The 14,461-nt window shown below is 35.5% G+C and overlaps 1 protein-coding gene across 1 annotated transcript; it reads right to left on the minus strand.

The window, feature by feature from the left end:
- Window positions 1-2,303: 2,303 nt before the first annotated feature.
- Window positions 2,304-4,187, minus strand: LOC109156531 (3-hydroxy-3-methylglutaryl-coenzyme A reductase 1-like). The gene has a single exon (XM_019304386.1). The coding sequence runs from the start codon at window positions 4,063-4,065 to the stop codon at window positions 2,392-2,394; it is 1,674 nt and encodes a 557-aa protein (XP_019159931.1). The 5' UTR covers window positions 4,066-4,187; the 3' UTR covers window positions 2,304-2,391.
- Window positions 4,188-14,461: the final 10,274 nt, after the last annotated feature.

Here is a 14,461-nt window from a genome sequence, read left to right on the forward strand (position 1 = left end):
GAAGTAGAAGATGTAGGTATTGTCGAAGGACAACTCATTCTCCCCCAAACTGTCCTACTTTGAATCATCAATAAAATAATGCTTTGTTTATATTTTTAATTATCCAATTTTTTCATCTAAATTCAAATTATGATATGAAGTATGGACATTATACATACTGAGCATGAACCTTCTTCTTTTTTAAGAGTCCATTTATTTCTGCAAACAATAAGTCGGATGAAAACAACAAAAAATATAATATGAATACATTCGTCCGTATTTATTAAAAAATAAATAAATAAACAAAATAAATTATATGAATACATTCGGACCTCAATGGTCTGAATGTATTGAAAAAACAAAAAAAAAAATATCAATACATCGGTTTTCCTTCTCTGGGGTCCAATTATTTATGTACGCAATTCTCGTAACCAACAAACCTATTATGACCTTTCCTGTTTATGATTCTAGACGGACATGATGGGTTCAAGGACCGGCCGTGGGGCACCGCGTAGACGAACTGAGACTGTTATTGCCTAGTAGCTGCCAACCGGGTTTATCCCTTTTCATTTAACCACAAAAAAAATAAAAATTTGATGAGGAAGTAAACTTGGAATTTCTCAAATTATTTTAAAATAATTTACACGGAATAAGATTCAAATTGGCCGCTGAACATAACCTGAAAATGCAATTATGCCACTTAACGAAAAAAAAAAGTGTAATTAGGCCACTAAACACTCTAAATGTATGCAATTTCACTTAACGAAAAAAAAAAGTGTAATTAGGCCACTAAACACTCTAAATGTATGCAATTTCACCTGATAGCAGGTTACTATCAATTTTAGTAGGTTACCTGCTTACGTGCCACCTGAGTTGGCATTTTTAATAAATTTTAATAATAAATTTTTTTAAAAAAATTTAAAAATGACAGCGGCCACCCCTTCGTTTTATTTTTTTATTTAATTTTTTCAATTTTTTAAATTTATTATTAAAAATTATTTACAAATTATTAAAAATGCCAACTCAGCTGCCACGTAAACAGGTAACTTGCTAAAATTGATGGTAACCAGCTATCCGATGAAATTGCATACATTTGGAGTGTTCAGTGACCTAATTGCACGTTTTTGGAGTGTTCAATTGTCAAATTGCACTTTATTTTCATTCAGTGGCCAATTTAAACCTTATTCCAATCTACACAAATCATTTATTGTTGTGCCACCCCCAATCCCAGAAGCTACAAGATTTTGAAATATATATAATTTAAAAAAAAAAAAAAAAAAAAAAAAAAAAAGGTAAAATTAACTACACAACTTGCCACATGAAGAATGGCAAAATTTGATTAGGTTTAGTAAAAATAACTAAATATTATTATTATTATTATTATTATTATTATTATTATTATTATTATATATGCTCTAAATTTATGAAGCAACTGATACCCCGTCAGAATGCAACAACCAATAGAAACAACAATTATATCAGAGAAATCTCTTAGGGTTGGGGTGCAACCTTTGGAAGAATTATATGAGAGAAATAAACACCCTACAATAGGTAGAGTTATAATTTCGTAATTAGAAGTACATGTAGAACTAAAAATTACAAAGTATTTACCAATTCAAAGAATTTAAATTCATTATAAGAGAAATGAATTTGGATAATTCTAAAAAAAAAAAAAAAAAAAAAAAAAGTAAAAAAAAAAAAAGAAAGAAGAAATGAATTTGGATAATAAATGCTGCTTCTGTGTTGTGTGTTCAGGTAGAGTGAGTCTTTTAATTTCTTCCAAAAGGCAGAACTCCAACTCTAAGGCCCTCTACATCCTGACCCGACAGAGCATTTGAGAGGATGTAAATCATGGTAACTCAATATGAATTACAGAGACTAGACATGTACTCACTGCGCACAAGGAACCCCTCACTTTGAGTGAATCTTTTAATTTCTAAACTTTGTTAGACCTTTTCCGAACAAATAGAAACTGAATCGAAATCGAAAACAACCAAATCAAATACCGAGACGCTCACCACTACCAGGAGGATGAGGAAGTCTAATCACCTCTTTTTATCTTCTTTCTTTTCAGTGCATTTTAACCAACATATATATATTTTCTGCCAGAAACCGAGTGGTTAAAATTAACGAGAAGGATTTTTGTAAATTCTAAAATTGATCGAAACGTTTATTTTTGACAAAAAAAAAAAAAAAAAAAAATCCTTATACGTCAATAACTATAGTTGTAATTTTGTAATTCGAACTTTTTAAGTACATCAAACCATTACAAATTAATTATCAAAGAATTTAAAATTATTTTAAATTAAAAAAAGAGAAACAAATTCAGATACATCATTAATAATGGATGATGTTGCTTTCTCTGTGCATTACTCTGTCCAAGTAGTGAGTCTGAAATGATCTTGATTAACTCTAAGCTTTGTTAGACCTATTGTATTTCATGTGACTCTTCACAAGCTGACCGGCAGCAATTGCAGACATGAGAGAAAGCTCTCCGGCTAATACTGCTCCTGCAACCACGGTGGCCAACCTTCTTGAGTTTGCTCCGGGAACCTCCTTGCTAGCACCCTTCACTCCTAGAAGATTCAAACATGCCGCCTGAGAAGCGAGCTGGGTCCCACCCCCCACAGTGCCTACCTCAATGGACGGCATGGTTACAGAGATGTGAAGGTCTTTCCCATCGTTAACCGCCTCCATCATGGTTATACAGTGCGAGCTTTCAATGTTTTGTGCTGGGTCTTGTCCGGTGGCGATGTAGACGGCGGACACAATGTTGGCGGCGTGGGCGTTGAATCCCCCGAGAGCACCGGCCATGGCGGAGCCTGTGAGATTCTTGAGCATGTTGAGCTCTACTAAGGACGCAACATCGGTTTTGAGTACTTTGTTGACTATTTCTTCCTTTATTATGGCCTCGCAGACCACAGACTTACCCCGGCCTTCGATCCAGTTGACAGCCGCAGGTTTCTTGTCAGAGCAAAAGTTTCCCGAGATACCGATGACATCCATGTCGGGGAAGTCAGTTTGGAGGAATTCCAAAACGTTCTGGACGCCCTTGGATACCATGTTCATCCCCATGGCATCGCCGGTGCTACAAGTTAATCTCATGTACAGATTCTTGCCGGCAATAGCGCATTTGATGGTCTGGAGGCGAGCAAAGCGACTGGATTTGTTGAAAGCTGCAGCAATGGTGTGGAAACTTAAAGGGTCCTCCAAATAGAGCTTCAACTGAGCGGCTCTTTGGGCAGTGGAGAATCTCACCACCGGAGCTCTAGTCATCCCATCCTTTAACACCACACTGGTTGCGCCTCCAGAGGCATAGATGGCTTTGCAACCCCGGTTGGTGCTGGCCACCAAGCAACCCTCCGTGGTGGCCATGGGAACAGAGTACTCCTTATCGTCAAGCAAGAGAGGCCCGGCAATACCTACCGGAATCTGCACGTACCCAACTGGCATCTCGCAACACTGACCCAGAATTGATTCATAGTCAAAATTCTCCAAGGGAAGTCCGTCTAGAGACTTGCCTGTTATTCTCTCCAGCGCCTCCCGACGAATGGCTGCCGCCCTCTTGCAATCCCCTAACTTAGATTCCAGGGAGTAGGACGGAACCCGACCTTCAACAACACCTTTTACTATCTCCTCGTCCTCTTCCGATAATATTATTATTGGATCAGATTTGATAGGCGGAGGTGTGAGGACATGGTCATTGTCTACAACATCATTTTCTTTTTTCTTGAGAGAAATCTGTTTTTCTTCTACTTCTTCGGATTCCTGTTCTTGAAGATGTTGGACGAAAACGGAGCCAACGCCCAAGAAGCCCAGCAGGTAAACGAAGGAAGCGGCGAAAGCGAGGAGGGCCACAATCTCAGAGAGTGTGAGTACGTGGAGAGGCTTGGAGTGGCGGATCTTCTCACGCCAGTTAACGAGCAGGTAATAGACTGCCGTGAAGAAGATGAAGTTGGTAAAGTAGACAAGCAGTGGGAGAGGGTTGGAAGGTTGATTTTCTGAGAAAGAATCGAATTTGGTTGCTTTCTTGTGTTTCGCCGGAGAAGTGGAAGTGGCCGGAATCTGGATCTGCTTCAACTCCATGTTGATTTTTGAGAATTCTTAGACAATCACACAACTAACAGGCCAGGTGCTATTACAACCTTTTTGATGTTGAAGCTCTAGCACTTATGATTTGTTAGGTGTTTTTTGCCTGCCCAAATAATGAGTTCTCTGAACCTATATTTATAGATGAATGAATTGTGAAATGGTGGAGGATGGGGTTATAAGAAAAAGTGACATGGTAGAATTTTGTTGGGTCAATATGGTTGGGCTGACTGTTTCACTCTACAATCTACATATTGATTATTGATTTGTCTCAGCACGTGTGGAAGGTGATAAACAATAAATAATTACATTCATTAATACCACTATATAATAAGCATACAATTAAATTAAAATAGGAAAAAGTGTCAAATAAGCCCTCAAACTTTACCTAAAAGTGCAATTAAGCCCTCCAACATTAAAAAAGTCAATTAAACACTCAAACTTGTTAAAATAGATCAAATAATAACCCGTGTTTACCGATAACCAATAGGTTACCGGTTAATTACCGCCCAAAACGCTCAGTTTCCCGCCGGTAATTCTTCTACATTGCCAGTCTTTCCCATGATCGTCTTCTCCAGTCCCATACATTGGAGAAGATGAACTGTTTTCGTCTTCTCCAATGGAGAAGACGCACATATTTTTTTTGTTAATGTTCATCTTCCCCTTGGACCCCTCGGAAGCCACTCGCTTTCTCTCTCGTTGCCACCCCATTTTCCGACACCAAAGCCACGCCACCGAAGAAGGGAGAGCTTCTCCTGCGTATCGACGAGCAGCAATGAGCAGCGAGCAGCTGGGTTTCCTCCAGCGTGTGTAGTATATCGGCGAGAAGCAGCAGCAGGTCCGGCGAGGCTCAGTATCTGCCACCGAAGCCACCCTCCATCACCAATGACGCCGTCAACTCCCCTTCCTCGTCGACTGGCACCAGCTACAGCGAGCAGGACCACTGCCATCACCTCACCCTTCTCTCTAGTTCCTCAACATGGTCCTCCTTGGCGAAGCAACGGACAAGCAGCAGATCCGGCGATTCCTTCTGGCGAGGTAGCTGCGGCGGTCATTGGCAGCAACTCCTTCCTAGCGAAGATTGGTAACCATCTGGTCAACTAGCAGATGGTTGAACTTCGACTGACCGAATGTTGTATGGAAAATTAATGACCGGTTGTTTCAGGTGAACAACCGGTCATTTGGGTTTAAATGTATCAAACTGACAAGTTTGAGCTTTTAATTGAACTTTTTTAATGTTGGAGGGATTAATTACATTTTGGGTAAAGTTTGAAGGCTTATTTCACCCTTTTTCCATTAAAATATAATAGCTACATATTTCTTTTTTGGGTCACACTTGTGTGATACCATCTCATAGATGTCACAGACACCTATCTGGGTTCCAAACTTGTGACCTCCTATTTAGAAAAGTCACAGAAATATCATTCAACTACAAACTACTTGGCATAAGAGCTACATATATAAAGTGCATGAATATAAAAAAGTTTGTTTTTCTAATAGTTTGAGGTTTTTCCATGTTTTTTATGGACCCACTGCACACATCTATATTAACTATATTTTAATTATTCTTTTTTATTGATTATCATTTTAAATTATAATTATAATTATTTTTTACTTAAATTAGGCTTGAAAATTTTAATTTAATTATTAATTATAAAATTGCAATTAAAATAATATATTATGGAGTATTAAATTATACATTACGTTTAAAAATTACATTTCCTATTTATTTTTTTAAAAATATTTATAAACAAATTTATTTAAAAAAAAAAAATCAAATGACCATGCAATGGCCATTTAGTATATTTAAAAAAATATAAAATCAAAACATACTACTTAGAGTGGCCACCAGCTAGTTTACACTCCAAAATCTAACGGGTTCATTATTTAAAGTCACTATCTAGGCGCATGCTTGAATTTAAATGCGTGACTTTTTCTTTTTAACATAAAATCGATGTGGATTGAAGTCTGAATCAATAATCACAAATGAACCGTACAAGACAATATAGGAATACAAGAGAGAGTCCTAACATAACTCAACTACTAGACTCCTAACACCCCCGCTCAAGCACAAGGTTGGGGGGCAACATTGAGCTTGCCACAAAGAAACGTAAACAGCGAACCCGACAAAGGCTTAGTAAAAATATCAGCTAACTGATCCTTCATCGAAATAAAATGAACCTGCAGCTCTTTAGTTCGGGTATGAAACACCGGATTAGCACACAAGTAGGTAGCGCCCAAGTTGTCACACCACAGCTTGGGCGAAGAAACAGGAGCCAAGGACAACCACATATATCTAGTAAGATCATCCACGAACAACACAAAATATTTGTAACTAGTAAGGAAAGAATAGGCGTTGGGCCCCAAATATCAGTACAGTTCCAAAACATGCAAAGTAGATGTTTCTAAACATGGTAAGGGAAATCGTCAAGACTTCCCTAACTGACACGCAGAACAGAAAGACGAACTACTACTAACATTAGAGGAACTAAAAGAACTACTACTAACACTAGACGAACTAAAGAGCTACGGGTTCATTTTTATTTCGTCACCTTGTCCCAAGGATTGGAGCTGACTGAGAAGGCTGAGCGTACGAGCTCGTGTAGTGGAACAGAGCGGCTGGAATGGCCATCCACAGCTAGCCAAATGAATGACCTCGTCGGAGAGGGACGAAATCAGGAGGTAGAGAATGGCTTGATCCTGATGAAGCCAAGCCTCTCGAGTCAACGATGGCGCCAGCGGAGGAGTCGCAACATCGTCGCCCGGCGGCTGACCCAGTGAAGAATCGGGCAGACAAGGGAGGGTGCCATCAATAAACCCTAACAGACCTTGGCCACGAAGAAATGGAATCAACTAGGTTCTCCAGAATAGGTAATTACGGGTGGATAGTATTATGGAAACGAAATGGTGCACAGAGGAGAGGGAAGTATTGGTGGGCATCGGGACTGACATGGCAGCCTCGGAGACGGTCCACTCAGAGGAAACTCCAATAGAGCCGTCAACAGAACCTGAAGTTGCCACGGCGAAGACCTGGAAAACTATGATACCATATGAGGATTGAAGTCTGAATCAATAATCACAAATGTACCGTACAAGACAATATAGGAATACAAGAGAGTCCTAACATAACTCAACTACTAGACTCCTAAACAAACCAACATTTACAGAAGAAAAAAAAAATGTCCAAAAACTCTACCCTGAATCGTTAAGAATCCAAGTTCAATTTTTTTATTAGAAAAATTTATTCAAAAAACTCAATTGTTGATGTTGTAAATAAAGTCAAACAGTTACTTTCATTTTTTGTCCTAGTATTATTGTGGCATGACCATTTTTTGTCCTTTATTAACAAAACATTTTAAACGTCGTTAAATACAAAGGATATTTCAGTCTTCAATTATGATTTTTTTTCAAAAAAAAATATTAAAATATAACGGGTCACCGCACTTTGTATTAAAAAGATTGAAATTTCATTGTATTTAACAGAATTTTAATGATCTTGTAGATAGAGGATAAAAAATGATCATGTCAAAATAACATTAGGACCAAAGAGGGATGTTCTGACAAAAAAGGATTAAAAGTGAACTGTTACCTATAAATCTAGGACAAAAAAAATGAAATTAACTCTTATAAATTTTAATATATTGTAATTTTTGGAAGACAATAATTGCATATTAGGATGGTCAACAATCAAAGAATTAATCATAGGTTATTAAATTGAATTCCACACACACATATATATGCATTCCGTATGAAAACAATTCCACATGTGAGCCTGTGGTCTAATCTTTTTTTTTTTTTTTTTTTTTGGATGGCTTAGATTTGATTTCGTAAGATGACATAGATTGATCTTCTTCTTCTTCTTCTTTTTTTTTTTTTTTTTTTTTTTTTTTTTTTTTTTTTTGTAACTGCTACAGATTTGAATAGATTTGTTTCCTATTTTCTTATATCATGACTGTTGTGAATTGGAGTCGCGATTTCTTCATCATCGATAGAGTGTTCGTCCAGTGAAAATGATCAGAAATTTTTATTTTTTCCACTTGTTTTTTTTAGTATAATATAGCTTATATTTGAATGTTGGTGTATATGTATGCATTCTGGGTAGACATGGTAGTACTGTTGTATATTCTGTTGTGTTGGTTGTGCAACCCAGTGTTATGAATTATGCATTGTTGGCGGGTGAGATGTGCATTAATGCGCTTAGTGAGGTGCATCGTAGGATTGTTGATAAATCTATGATTTTAGGAGGTGGTGCATCGTAGGACTGTGAGTTGTGCATTGGTGAGGTATTAATGCATCGCTATTTTAGTTGTGGTGCATTCTAGTGTTAGTTGTGGTGCATTATAATGTCATTTCAGTTTTTTTGTCGTGGAGTTTTGATTTTTGACTTTTGAGCGTGGGTGTTAATATTAGTAATTAAAAATAGTTGTTTATTTCCATCAATATAGTTAGAGAAGAAATAAGTTTGAAAACTTTAGTGTGGAAAGATTTTTTTAAAGATTTTTTTTTTTTTTTTTTACGCGGTTGGTTGTTGTTTGGAAGACTAATTTACCCTTGGCCAAAAATACTATTTCCTATTTTATTCTCCTAATTTCCTTAATCTAAGCAGATTTATTGGTTGTAATCACAGTCGCACGTCCTTTGTTTTTAATGATCCATATTAGACCACAGGTTCTCACCTGGAGAGTGGTTAAGTCTCAATCCATGTTTATACCCCTTATTTATGTTTGTTTTTTTGTATACTAATAAAGGTATACAATTTACTTTAAATGTTGTACACTTTAATTTTATTGGACAAAATATTCCTACTATATTCTAGTATTGATGAAAATATATTATTACCGTACACATATACCTATAATACCATTTTTCTATTATTTATAAGGAAGAGGAACATTTTCTATTATTTAATTATCATTTTATTAAAATTATTATATAATTAATTTAATAGTAGAATATATTTTAGTTAAATTTCTATTAATGGTAAATCATATATGTTTGTCTATTTAATACATGTATTATTTGTGTACACATACCAATATATGTGAGTACTAATTTAGTATTATAGATATTTTATTTATTTATGTATATATTGTAAAACATAGTATAAAATTTATCAAAATTGTTTACATTATTATTAAACAAAATATTTTTTTTTTAAATTTTTTTTTCTTCTATAATTTTTAAATACAATGATTAAAATTGACTACAGGAATTATAAAATATAATTGAAACTAAAATTTTAATTATTTTTATTTATTAATATTTTAATATTATCCATAAATTTTTGCTCATAGCTCATATAAACTGCTATTACACATATATAAATTCATAAATTTAAGATACTCATTAAAAAGTAATACATTTTTAACCACTCGAGTCCTAAAAATTATAAATAAATGCACACTATTTTCATTCTTCTGATTATTTATTTATTTATTTATTTTATATATATACATAATTTTTTTTTTTGAAAGGTTATATATATGATATGAGAAAAAGAGAATACATTTTTACAGAGAATGTCACAGTGGGTTGAGACCCACGGACTATCCCTAACCCATCCCATGATGAGATGTGTTAAGATTGAAAAATTTTAGATTCTACAAAATAGTGTCACTATGGGCAAATTTTACTGTGGATCATGGTTCACAGAACTTATTATGGTTCAAAGTTGAATCATTTTTTTAATGAAAAGAAACGACACCTGTTTCGCGTAATTAGTTCTGTTTGTATAATATATTTAGTTTCATTTTATATATATTGTAGTTTCATTTCAGCACAATTAAAGTTTAATTTTGGTTCAATTACAGTTTCATTCGACATTATACATACAATAGTCTTATTATAGTGAAACATGCTATTGAATTTCATTTTATACCCACTGTAGTAGTCTTATTACACCACTAAATTATAATTTTAATTCAACTACGGTTTCATTGGACAATATACATTCAAATATGTGAAACTGTTATTCAGTTTCATTTTATATACACTGTAATTTTATTACAACACAACTAAAATATTATTTTGATATAACTACAGTTTCATTAGACAATATACACTCAATATGTGAGACATTTTATTCAGTTTCATTTTATACATACTACAGTTTATTTTAACACAACTAATGTATTCAATTCAATTATAGTTTCATTTGATAATATAAACACAATATGCGAGACAAGTTATCCAGTTTCATTTTAGATATATTGTAGTTTCATTTTGTTATGAATACACAAAAAAAAAAAAAAAATTGTCAAAAATTTAACAACGGCTGCTTTTTACTTAAAGAAATAACGTCATTTTCAGATCATGATCCATTACCTGTGTGGACCATGGTTGACGTTATAACAACCGGTCACTATGCACGCCGGCTGACCAAAATTTTAAAAAATTATTTTTAGAAGGAATGTTGTAACTCATTATTAGTAAGTAATTAAGCCAAGTTGGTCCATCTATACTTTCATATTCATCTCGCCTACATATTCACTTCCCAATGAATACATCTAATGGGGCAAATCCACCCCACCCAACACATTTTCCATTTAAAAAATAAAACATTTTGTATTGTGATATTATAGCATTACTTTATAATATATCAATTAACAACACATGTTAATATTATATATATTCACTCCGTCAAACCTTGAAGTTGCACGTTTTGAACGCACCTCCAGAGTGGCATGCGCCCATAACAAGTAGGAGTGAGTTTCGTTAAATAATCACATATGATAATTTTTAATATATTTTAATTAATTAATATAATGGCGCTAATTTTATGAAAATGCCATACGTATAAAAAAAAGTTATATATATTAAATCTTGTGTCATTTGACATATTTTAATTTGATTAAGCCATAACAAAATTGGTGAAACTACTGATACCTAATAGATATAAAATGTGTTCTTTTTACACTTGTTGAACCACTCCATATATTACAACTTTTTAGAGTAAAAGACATTTTTGGTCCTAGACTTATAGTGTCAAGATAATTTTGGTCCTCCATAAAATCAGACAATTTGTGGACACTCTTATTCTGACGAGGACAATTTTGGTCCTCCGTCACTCTTCTCGTTAGATGCTCCGTTTGAGAAGGGATATTTGTGTCTTTTCATCATCATCTGCTCTGCTTCTTCGCCAGTCACTCACCGCCGACAGGAGTAGGGAAGAGAAGTCAAAGCGCCATGATAGGAGGTCCAGATCAAGGCCAACTAAAGCTAAGCGGGAAAGAAGTAGCAGGGTATCTCCAAGGCATTCAGATGAACGCAGATCAAGGCATCGAAAACGGTCAAGATCTAAATCTCTGGAAAGCAAGCATGGATCTGAAAATAATGATCTAAATGGAGGAAAAGATGAACTCACAAGGCATGCCAATGAGAAGCCTGGAAAGTTAGATGGCATCTTGGAAGAAAATCTGCATAATTCTGATTCAATGAACTTGAATGATGATAATCTTTATCATGGGGATCATAAAAAAAGTGTGAAACCAGAGGGCAGTGACAGTGAAGGATCTGAATTCACCAATAGGGAACAATGTCATCCTTAAATACTGTAATTTGAATATAGAGATACCGGTGTGACGGTAATAATGTTACCGGTAATAATAATATTATAATAACGCTACGTGAGAGAGTAACAATAGTTGTATTGCTTTTGTCTCAGTATAGAAAATACAGTCTTTGTCCAGAGTATTGAACGTCCCCCTCCAAGCTGAGGGGAGCCCCTACTTATACAAAAGCTGCTAACGGTAACAACATGAAGCATAAATGGGGAGCTAAGCCTTTAATTCTCTCTCATCAATGGTGACATCAATGGTGGCTTCAATGGCAGTAAAGGTGACAGCCGTTGGAATTCTGCCCGTTGGAGTTTTGCCCGTTGGGTTTCCATGTGGTGTCGGGTCAGATGCTGCTTATGATCCAGGTCGGGTGCCAGCACCATTCCATGTGCTGCTTATGATCCGGGTCGAGTGCCAGCACCATTATCCTGTCACCAGTCCCCCCTACTCCTGAGTCTACGGATGTGTTTGAGTTGACTAGGGAGTAAGACTGAATTTGCTTGATATCGTGCAGAATCCCGGTTGATCCCGAGTATGTGATTTTATTTTCCAAATCACACATGAATTTTTTTTTTAATGCTGGCCGAGACGGGCTGCGGCTTAGGCTGGCCGAGGTGCATGCCTTCGCCGATCACGGCCGAGGCGTCGCCTTGGCGGGGTGGCCGAGGCGTCGCCTCGACCGCTCGTGGCCGAGGCGTGCGCCTCGGTCGATCGTGGCCCAGGAGATCGTGGTTGAGGCGTCGCCTCGACCAACCGTGGCCGAGGCGTGCGCCGCGGCCGATCGTGGCACAAATGATAAATGTGTATGTTTATGAATATAAGGAAAAAAGTACAATCATAAACTAAACAAGTACAACCATAAACTAAACATAAACTTCTGGGCATAATCTTCTAGACGTTACTATACCAAAATCATGTCTCGTTAAAAACCTCACTAGAAAAACCAGTGGGAAAAAAACTAGTTGAGGAAAAGAGTACATGATATGCGTATTTATGTATTGCATTAGTTGCCTCAATAATTAAAAACCTTTAATTAAGAAAATAATATCAAAACTTAATTAGAGGAAAAATAGTACAGCTGTTGGTCTCAAGACCCAATCTTTCGGATTGATTTAAGTCTAAGTTTCAGGATTGATCAAATGAATGACACTCCCCCTGAAGATAACAATCTTCAAAGTCTACACCTTTTAATTCAAAGGCAACATTATTTAAAAATAAGTGTAGAAAAAGAATACTGTACATTTTTCAAGATTATATTGTCACTAGAGTGAACATTCTGTAAACAACCTCGTTACTCTTCTAGAGCTCACGTGAGTTACATTTTGACACTATATATACTTTGTTGAATATTCATAAACATACACATTTATCATTTGTGCAACATATTGACTAAGATAATAAACAAGTTCATTATCTACTCTTTATTGAGCACATAATAGTACATATTATTCATTCTTCATGAGGATAATAACTTCATTCGCAAATCTTTAAAGGGTGCATAATGGAAAATAAATACATATTCCTTCTTCAAGAGGAAAAATACTCAGTCAATTATTAACTGTTTCTGGTCATATAAAGACCATTGTCATTTAATAGCATACATGCTACGATTTTCATTTTTTAGTTCTGAGATTATAAATTCATCGCGGATTTCTATAAATATTAACTGCATATTTATTATTATTCTGCCAAAGATATTATGTAACGAAACTTAATGTCAATATTTATCGTGGGAGACTATATTTGATTAGAATCAAAGGGTCTCTGTGTGAACCCATAACCTGCAAACTCGCTTCATAATATATTCATATTATCGAGTCGAGCTATGCCTTAATTGCTCCTTTATACGTTAAATAGTCATGACACTTCCGGTGCCCAACTCTGGATCCAGATTATCGTATAACCAGCAATTTGTAAAAGCAACTGTGTTGTCGACAATTATAATATTTTGTCATAATTTCTCCCATAGAATTCATGGCAATTTCTAAATCAACCAGATTATTGTCATTTCCCAAAGACATTTAGATCCGGTCATTCCGCATCCCTAGTTTTATGTTTGTTTGGTGCACCTACAATTTTACTAGGATTTTTCGTCATCTGAACGAATGTCTGCAGGACATGATTATTCTAGGTATTTTCAAAAGTGACAATGTTTCTTTACTAGATCACTTACACCGATAGATCTCCTGCACTTCTAGTGTTAAGGAGTATCGGTAGATATATTTGGTCCAAGTTGGGGAAGGTACATAGGACATAGTCACTCTTTTATGACCAATAGATATATTTGGCATATCGATTATCTCTTGAACTTCCAGTTCAGTCTAACTAGTACGTATATTTAAATAACAATTTCATTTTATGAAATTTCTCGGCATTCCGTTCCACTAGATTTGGACTCTTATCTCCCCTAATGCCGATAAACAATCTTCGTTAACCCTATAATGGCTATTTGCATTTAGCCAACAACAGACAGAGGTTCCTTTGATAGTCCTTTTAGAGGTGTGTTATGGTGATGATATAAGGAATCCTACAGGGATTGATGGGATATGTGGACCAATTTTATCAAAAATTCATTATTAAGGTCCATCATAACGGGTCACTTAGAAAATTAAAACCCTTAGTCTACCGTCTGGGCAAATATATATTCTCAAAATTGAGAGTTATAATCAGTGCTATGAATTTGTCTTCTAGCAGGATGTAATATTTATGGCCCATAGCAAATAATTGTTATGCCACATTTATCATTTGTGCCACGATCGGCCGAGACGCACGTGGGGTATTTTTCCAAAAAAGAGGGTAAGTCGTTTTCCAAAAAAAATTAGTGTATTTTTCCTTTA

This window comes from Ipomoea nil, unplaced genomic scaffold (genome assembly GCF_001879475.1).
Source record: "Ipomoea nil cultivar Tokyo-kokei standard unplaced genomic scaffold, Asagao_1.1 scaffold0276, whole genome shotgun sequence".
Taxonomy (NCBI): Eukaryota; Viridiplantae; Streptophyta; class Magnoliopsida; order Solanales; family Convolvulaceae; genus Ipomoea; species Ipomoea nil.

What these genes read in the sequence shown, in the direction of transcription:
- LOC109156531 (XM_019304386.1), bottom strand. Translation starts at nt 4,065, where the DNA reads ATGGAGTTGAAGCAGATCCAGATTCCGGCCACTTCCACTTCTCCGGCG.